The sequence below is a fragment of the Danio aesculapii genome, chromosome 14 (assembly GCF_903798145.1).
Source record: "Danio aesculapii chromosome 14, fDanAes4.1, whole genome shotgun sequence".
Classification (NCBI taxonomy): Eukaryota; Metazoa; Chordata; class Actinopteri; order Cypriniformes; family Danionidae; genus Danio; species Danio aesculapii.
Window position 1 is genome coordinate 37,878,853 of NC_079448.1, and position 9,321 is coordinate 37,888,173.

At 37.3% G+C, this 9,321-nt stretch overlaps 1 protein-coding gene across 5 annotated transcripts in view; it reads left to right on the forward strand.

The window, feature by feature from the left end:
* Positions 1–9,076, forward strand: part of gria2b (glutamate receptor, ionotropic, AMPA 2b) — a 63,405-nt gene extending 54,329 nt beyond the window's left edge. The window contains exons 14-16 of one of the 5 annotated variants that reach the window (XM_056471907.1): positions 702–816; positions 4,355–4,570; positions 7,387–9,076. In XM_056471907.1, the coding sequence (XP_056327882.1) occupies positions 702–816; positions 4,355–4,570; positions 7,387–7,551 (496 nt within the window). In that variant the 3' untranslated portion in view covers positions 7,552–9,076. Of the gene's footprint in view, positions 1–701; positions 817–1,250; positions 1,366–4,354; positions 4,605–7,386 lie in introns of all 5 variants that reach the window. The other 4 variants (XM_056471903.1, XM_056471904.1, XM_056471905.1 and 1 more) reach the window with 4 other exon arrangements.
* The last annotated feature ends 245 nt before the right edge of the window (positions 9,077–9,321 follow it).

The following is a 9,321-nucleotide window of genomic DNA, read 5'->3' on the forward strand; positions in this document are numbered from 1 at the left end:
TGTCTCCCATCTCTCTATATTCATTAATTATTGCTGTCTTTGTTTATTCCTAATAATGTGATGATTTCTGAACTGTTTTTGACCAAACCCTTGCAGTACACATTTTCAATAAAGAACATTAACAAAGACGTTCTTTGAACTTCCAATTTGGCCAGTCAACCCAAATTTAGCAATATTCATGCAATAGGTGGCACTGCTTGGGTTTACCTTTGTAAATGCTTTTATTGAATATATGCTGATGGTTGATTGATATGTATTGCATAATGCCATCTCTCAGCATTAGACACAGTCTTCGTTAAGTGGGATTCAATTTCTCCTCTGAACAGCAGTCTGTTAAGAACTGGGTGGGTGGGCTTTAGGAGAAGATTGAATTATGCATGATAAAGTTATAACCGACTTTTATTGCTGTTCTGCTGTCCTTCTAGTAATGTTACTCGCAGGCCACTGCTATTAGTTATCAATGTGAGTACTGCGTTAAGCTTCTCTATTCACGGCACTCTGAGCCACCTTTATCACCTTAAAACGTTTGATGCTATTAGTTGATTTGTTTTCTAACAACATTTTGTAAGGGAGGAGATGATTTCTTCTTATTTGTTAAAATGCTGAAAAAGAGGAAAGCAATCGTTAGGTTTGAAAGAGGACCATTGACAATTGCTAAGTTGGCTCACCCTGTCTTACAAGTTATGTTTTATCGTTTCAAGAAATGCGGTTAACCTCGCAGTACTAAAACTGAATGAACAAGGCCTGTTGGACAAATTGAAAAACAAATGGTGGTACGACAAGGGAGAGTGCGGCAGCGGGGGAGGTGATTCCAAGGTCAGCCCCAGAGAGCAAAGTGATGGGTAACTCAATGCAACACTCAAGTAAGCAGCAAAACCGCACAGGAACCAAAAGTCCGAAGACGGACCTTCTCTACACAACACTGACAGGTTTAGCGTCGCTAACCATTGCTAGAGAACACACACACACAATCACATAAACAAAAGCTTCAAAATTCTCCGATTGGGTATCGTGTGCAGCACACATGGCTGTTGCCCTTGCTGCTTACTTCAGGCGATACGTTAATGCACATTTGGCTCTGCAAAACTTGCATTTGCTTAGGCCAAATGGCGCATCAACGTCATAATCGCTATGGCAATGAAGAAAAGAGGAGAGAAAAGGTGAAATCAAAGAGAAAGTGAAATCAGTGTGATGTAATAATAACATAAAATAACATTGATAATGTTATTTATGTTATTTCCCACGTGAAGAACGCCAGTAAACCTTGCAGTATTGAAACTCAGTGAGCAAGGCACCTTAGACAAGCTGAAAAACAAATGGTGGTACGATAAAGGTGAATGTGGAGCCAAGGACTCTGGAAGTAAGGTTAGTCGCTGCAGGTTCTATGTGATCAAGCACACTTTTGATTAGTGGGAATTACCCAATTTAAATAATAATGACAAAAAAAAAAACTACTATTTTAGACAGACAATGCACAGACAAGCATGAGATGCCTTGGTGAGATTATTTGACTAATGCCTGCAGAGCTACTAATATCTGGTACCATCCACTGATAATTAAAAAGTAATGCATGCCACTTTTGTCAATCATGTGCACTTTTTGTAATCTCTGTAACACAACCAGTGGTCTCCTTTCAGCTTCTCAATCTGAGAATCACAGATCCTGCTATTACTTGCAGACCTGTGCCAAGTTTAGAATAGCAGTTCTCAGACATTCATATCCAGCACATACAACGAAAGACTTCCAATTGTTCATTATTTCTCTCAGGTTACTCGTAGGACCATCTACAAGGGTGTCCAAGATTTTTAAATGTCTTTGTTTCTTTGTGTGTTAAGCTGTTTGGTTGTGTTTTGTCAATTGTCGTATTGTGGTATGGTGTGCTTTTTTTAAATGATTTAATTGAAATGTTTTTTTATGTATGTACTGTATGTGAAACCTGATACATCATGCTTCGCCATGTTTGCACTTATATAATACAACAAAAATGGGTATATACTGTAATACAACACTCTCAGAAACACTTTCAGAGATAGTCTAAGCATCACCTTTCACTTCCACTTTCAAGTCCATTCACTCAGTGGCAATACTGTATAGTATTTACAATGCCTCTAGGCTCCTATTTTGAGCATGCAAGACCAATACTAAAAAACTGTGTTGAATTACCTATAAAATGATGGAAATTGAAATCAGCAGTAAAATCTGACATGAATTGTCTGTTATACAAATTGTTTAGCTAATATTTTAGGGAAAACCAGTTGATTGGCATGAGGAGCTCCTAATGGATGCTCCAGTGATGCAATGATTTGGCCAGATAGCGATTAGCTCCTTTACCGATAAGGGCTTATTATAACCTCAATGTCACACATTCTTCCCCTTCAAAGTTTTGTGAGTAGACTGTTCTTGTATTTCTATAGACTTCAGTTCAGTCTTTTGTTCTAGGTTTGTTTAGCAAAGTCATCTGCTGTTGAGATAAACTAGATTAGCAGATGAACAGTCAACTTGGGGTGCTTCCACACCTGGTTCATTTAGTTCAGCTAAAACACACCAGAGTTTGTTTGCCTTTTTGATGCAGTTCGCTTGGGCAGGCGCCAATCGTACTATGGTGCGCACCTAAAGTGGACCAAACAAGCGCACTGAGACTTGCTCAAAGAGGTGGTCTCGGTACACTTACAAGCGAACTCTGGAGCAGTTAATTTGTGGTTAGAACTTGAATCGACCGAACTGAGCCAAATGCAAAAATAACTTTGCTTTTTTGGACTAAACCAGCTGCGACATGCATTCTGGGATGAGAAAAGGAGTTTCAAAACTTTACCGCTATTATGGCAGGTCGTGAACAAATGTGGAGTTGTGCGAAGGTTCATACTGCCTGCTGACTTTTCCTCCGCTTTTTGCTTAATTTTACTTGTTGTGCATGTGAGTTTCCCACATGTTAATTCTGAGCAATCAAAATGGAGTTCAGAAAATTTGTCTAGCCAACGATTAGTGTTTTGGTTCATTTTAACTGATTTGGTTCAAACAGACGTTGTGAGACGGTCTATAGTGCCTGCTGACTTTTCCTCCGCTCTTTGCTTACTTCTCTGTGTTGCGTATGTGAGTTTCCATGTGTTAATTCTGAGCAATCAAAATGGAGTTCAGAAAATTTGTCTAGCCAACGACGTTTTTGGGTTCATTCTAAATGATTCGGTTCAAAGCAGATGATCTGGTGTGAAACGGAACCAAAATGGCTAAGAAATGCCACAATGTATCATTTTAAACCTTGGTTTTAACCTTGCTAAAGATAGCTGAAGCAAAGGAAACAAACTAGGTGTGACAGCACCCTTAAACTTGAGTGTTCGTAGACAGACTTTGACTGTTCCAATATGGCTGCCAGCTAACAAACAGAAACAGCCACCAATGAGGCATCTGTATGCGTTTATACAACAGACAACATTCAATTCGTTTAATTTAGCTTTACATCAAATATCGAGTTTGTAAGTTTTACTTTTACCTTATTTGTCACGAGCACTTATTTATTTATTTATTTGGTAATGTCAAAATATGCTTCAAATTCAATTATTATTGTAATTTAAAAAGTGAACTTGTTAAAAATAATTCAAAGTTTAAAATATTTATTACATTGCACATCACAACTTCTTACAGTATAATAATAATTACAGACAAAAATAAATTACCGTCACACATTCTGTATCCGTCTATGTGTCTGTGTTTTCTACGTGGTCATGTTGTGCACAGTACAGTACACTAATATTTGCAAAGAATATCTAAATAACAGCCCCTCTCCCTCAGAGACCTTTCCGTAGGTGTGTATATGTGTGTTAATCTCCTGCCTTTTACCCAGAATGCCTGTCATCTGCTTCACCCCCGTGTCTAATGCTATGCCTTCCATCCAGATGCCTCTCTTGAGCATCCCTTTAAATGGTCCTGTAGGCTCTGACACAAGTGTAATTCATATCACAGCTAAGCATAGCACATTAACCGCTGCTATAAATGTGAATTCAACAAAGAGAATATTTACTACAGCCATTAGCATGAGGAAATGTAAGAAGTGTGATTTAAAAGCGCATTATTGCTTTGGTAGCCATCTCTCAAGAGAATGTTAAAGGCTTTAGTAAATCCATCCCATTCGAGCAGAATTGCTCAATGCCCCCCCATTGCATTGCTTCAAGGGCACATTAACCAGCAGCTGCAGCAGCACAGTTATTGTTTAAACATTACTGTCCTGAGCTGTGCATTTGTATCCACATAGACGTAAAACTGCCACTTAAATATTCTGTTATTTCTACATTTGAATGTTTATTACTGAGATGGTGTGCTTTCCCCTGAGCGCTGACCCGTGTCTCGTGTGCATTTTCAGGAGAAGACCAGCGCGCTCAGCCTGAGCAATGTGGCTGGCGTCTTCTACATCCTTGTGGGCGGCCTGGGCTTGGCCATGCTGGTGGCCCTGGTCGAGTTCTGTTACAAGTCCCGAGCCGAGGCCAAGCGCATGAAGGTGGCAAAGAATGCACAGAATATTAATCCCACTTCCTCGCAGAATTCACAGAATTTTGCCACTTATAAGGAAGGGTACAACGTATATGGGATCGAAAGTGTAAAAATTTAAGGGGGTAGGATACGCGGCCGTCATTTCAGTCTGTCCCGTGCACGCTTCTTTTGGCTTCCCATCTGTTCCATTCCCTGAATGTTCTAGTGAATGAGGAGGTTTGGACCGTAAGCTGGATCGTATGTACTGGTGTTCTTATAGTGATAAAAAAGAAAAAAAAAACTTCCTTTCTCCGCCTCCGCTGCACATATATACAGGAGAAAAGTTTTTTTTTTGTACATCCCAAGTGACTTTGTTCGTCCACCTCATTGTCATGTATGACTGTTGTTATATCGTACATCTCTATAGGAAGCTTATATCGCTATAGAATAAAAAAATATATTTAACTGCGGCTGTATCTCACAAATAAGACCTTTTTTTTCACCTACAACAATAAATAATCTCATAGTTGTAACACATGAAATTTTTGAAAAAAAAAAATTTAATTCCAAAACAAAATCCGAGGCCAAAAATGTGGATTATAGATTATACACTCAAATTATACACTTGTTTGACGGCTTGTTCAAAATTCCTTTGTGTTTTTTGGGACAACTTAATTATTTTATGTTTAATCCACTTAAATTTGTAAAAAAACAATTAAGCTAACTTAATCAATTTGTGTTGGGACAACATAAAGTACTTTGTTGTGTAACCCGCACGTCATAATTTTGCCAAGCACGATGTGATCCTGGATTAACATCTATTTTGATCCTGGAAGATCATTTTAGTTCAAAAACCTATTCCCTACTGCTAAACCCAACCACAACTGTAAATTATTCCCAAAAATCAAAGGGGAATAACAGGTGGAAAACAATGATGTAGAAGTATATAAACCTTACTGAAGTCTAAACTTAACATAATCTGTAAATGTATGCCTTAATGCTGATTGACTGATTGAAATGTTGTTCCAGGATTATCATGGACGTTAACCCAGGAATATGTCCTACTTGGTGAAATCAGGTTGGCGGTGGAGGAACCCAGCATTTTTACAGCGTAGCATGCCACTTTTCAGACATTCAACGACAGTGTTACTGACTGTCTGTTAATGTCTTTAAGGCCTATTAGAGAAAAGTTACAATTATAAAATTTAACTTGCACTATCAACATTTAAAATTGCAAGATTAATCCTTAACTGTCACCATACTTACTGAGTTCACAGCTGAAAATAATTTTTAAAAAGAAAATATTTTAAATACATTTTTAAATAAAAAAAACATCCTCATGCTTGTGGCAGAAAAAAAATTGTGAGATATAAGCTAAAAATATTAAAAAGATGAACTTTTGAATTAAGAATTGTACTAAGATGAACTAAGAATTATAAGCTGTAAACTTGAATATAAAGATGTAAGGGAAAAAAATCAGAAGGAAGATGTAAACCTTTGCAATTGCAATTAGGGATGGGCCGATAAACTCTACTATTTCAAATCATGATAAAATTTATGTCAAAAACACTGATACGCTCTGGACTTTTTTACTCTATATTGATCCAAGAGCCAATCACACAGCAGAAATGCGCAACAATGGGAATCGAAGGGTGTGGAAGTTCAGCTAAATTAATTCACGCATCCTCCTGAAGTGACTTGCGATGCGCCTTCGCCGTTTGCATTGCTGCAGCCGCGCTTCATTCTCGAAATGTATAGTTTGCCTAAAGTGATGTATACAAACTATATAGTATACTATGATCAGGGATATAATCATCCAGCGCAGTCGTCTCTTCATAGTAAAAAGCAACATTTTATCTCTGCCAGTTAGTTCCACTGGCATTTTCCGGCAAGATAATTCTGACCAATAAAAAACAGTTTAGGCCAATCTGGCCAATGAATGATGTTTATTTTGTCACATGACTGCATTTTGGTTCTTTTCAACTGGTTCAGACCAAAGCAATCAGTGTGGTGTAACAAGGACCCAAAAATGGCAGAAAAATGCTACAATGCATCATTGGTTGGCCTTGGTTCGAACCAAATGAACCGAATCACAGATGTGAAAGCATAGAGATGTACCAACTTTTCAGCCACTGAAAATTTATCGGTCGAAAATATGTTAAGCCATTTAATGGACCCTCTAATTTTTGTGACTTCAGTTCCGTCATTGTTAGGGTACTCTTTTAAATCTGGAAGCATTAACAACTTATATCGAAATATATATCGTTATCGTTCAATATGGAACATAATTAACGAGATATTGCCATATCGCCCAGTCCTAACTGCAATATACATTTTTAGAAAAAGAAAACCCTCTGAATTAGATACAATCCTGTAATTGTACAAAAATTGTAAAAATTTTTGTTTAACAAAAGTCATCATTTTAATGGAAAAAGTTATAGTTACCCTAACATGATCAAATATTTTACTCAGCAGTGAACCAAATAAAAAAACAAGGTGTAAACTTCAAAATTGTGAGATGTAAATTCAGAATTGCATGAAAAAATAAACTGATTGTAAAATCATGTAAGATCTAAACCTAATTTAAAGAAAAAAAGTCACTAATTATGAGATAAGTTGCAATTACCTTTATTAAACGTTTTATTCCATGGCAGAAACAAGCTTCCAAAGAATCTTCCTCATTCCCTGCTTGCAATATGATTTCTCTAAATGGTGTTTGCTCTCAACTTTGCTCCTCATTTTTGATGTTCCTCCACCACATCATCTGAACATCTGCATTTTCAACTAAACGTTTTAAAAATAAGACTGAAGCCCTTTCGTGGGACACACACTAACTGTCCGCCCTCTCTCTGTTTGGTGAATGTGTGCGCGCGTGGATGTTTGTTTCTCCGTTTGCGTGTTTGCGCGCGTGTGTGTGTGTTCCAGGTGACCTTTTCGGACGCTATGAGGAGCAAAGCGAGACTGTCTGTTACTGGGAGTACTGGCGAGAATGGACGTGTGATGAGTCCTGAATTCCCCAAAGCCGTACATGCAGTGCCCTTTGTTAGACCTGGTGTGGGAATGAACGTCAGTCTGACTGATCTCTCCTGATGGATAAGAACCTGCCGAGTGCCTTACACAATGGTTTTCAATAGAGCGCGTTCTATTCTCTTTCCTGTCGCTCTCTCCCTTATCATCACTCGTCTGAATGGAGGATGGAGGCCTCATTTGATGTCATACAGACATAATCCTTCCTTGGCCCTTTATAACAAAAGATGCACTCTCTAGTATCGGAAAAGACACTCGCTTACCGAGCTGATATCCCCCGCCCCGTAACGGATATTTTCCACAACAAACTTGAAACTCACAGAAGCGGGAAAGGGAGAAGTCAATAAAGTCTGTCTGTTTTCGTAGCTGACGCCATCTGATGTCTATTTCGGCTCAAGCACACTTTATCATCATCTGCTTCAGGATGTGAAATGTCTTTTTATTAATAAAAGTGACGGAAAAAAACTGTATTTTTATGTATTTTCACAGAAATGGCTTTTAAATAAACCTGCTTACATGTTAATTAAACCTGTAAACATACTTTTAAGAGCTTAGCTACTAGTTTCACATTTCAATGCCAAATATGTTGCTTCTCTTGTAATTTATTAGTCCTCTTCTGATATACTCATTAACATTTTGGTGTTAATACGAACTATCTAGCAATGCTTGACATTTGAAATCTGTTTGAAAAAGTGGGTGCCGCGGTCATGTTTTCTTACTTTCATCGACTTGTTTGGTTTCAAGAATCTGTTTGTAATTTTTGTTTATATCAAGAAAATCAGGGTAGCGGTTATAATATGTTAAAAAATGAAAAGAAAAGAAAAAGATGTGAACTTAAAAAAGAAAAAAAAAATGTACCTACTGTATTATTATTGCATATGTTTTGCTGTGAGATGAATAGAAGCATACACATCAACAAAATGCTCTGTTAAAAATGCCAAATAATTAAGTGTGCCAAAATTATTGATAAATATAGTCATATATTAATCTGTCATCAATGTGAATGTAGTCGATACATTCTGTAAGTTTTGTTACTAAATGTACAGTTGGATGGTATACACAGTGATTTATTGAGGATCTTTTATTTATTTTTCAGTTTGTTTTGTTGGCTTTTCTCAAATTTTCACTCTGTAACTTAAATCTGGTTTCCAAGCATCCGGTTTTAATATGTTATTTTATAATAGATATCTGCCAATATACTTATTCATGGTTATTTAAGATACCTACTGCACCACAATATTATATACTTTGTTTGGTAACAGTTATAATTCCTACACAAGCAATGGCAACTGTAACAGTTAACATTAGATATTGCAATAAGCCAAGATTAAAAACAAAAGCAAACAAAGATGTCCCCGATGCATCAGTTGTGTGCATCTTTGTATGATTTCTTTCCTTTCTCACTCAGTCTTCCACACTAGACTGAGGGACAAAAACTGGATAACACTTCTCATTTTGTCATGACATACATGATATTTAGTTGAACATGTAATCTTAAAGACCGCTCTTTGCCATTTTGTAAATGAATGTGTGCCAACTTGTTTATTTTTTGGGATTCTTTCTAAATAAAAGCTGACTAATAGTCGTATGTTTTGACTGCATCAATGACCTTCAATGTGTGTAAGTGTCACAAAATGCACACAACAAGCAAGATACTGTATTTCAAGTCAACTGAGAAATACACTCACCAGCCACTTTATTAGGTACACCTTACTAGTACCAGGTTGGACCCACTTTTGCCTACAGAGCTGCCTTAATCCTTCGTGGGATACATGGTCAGCAACAATACTCAGGTAGGCTGTGGCGTTGATGATGGTCAATTACTAATGGGCC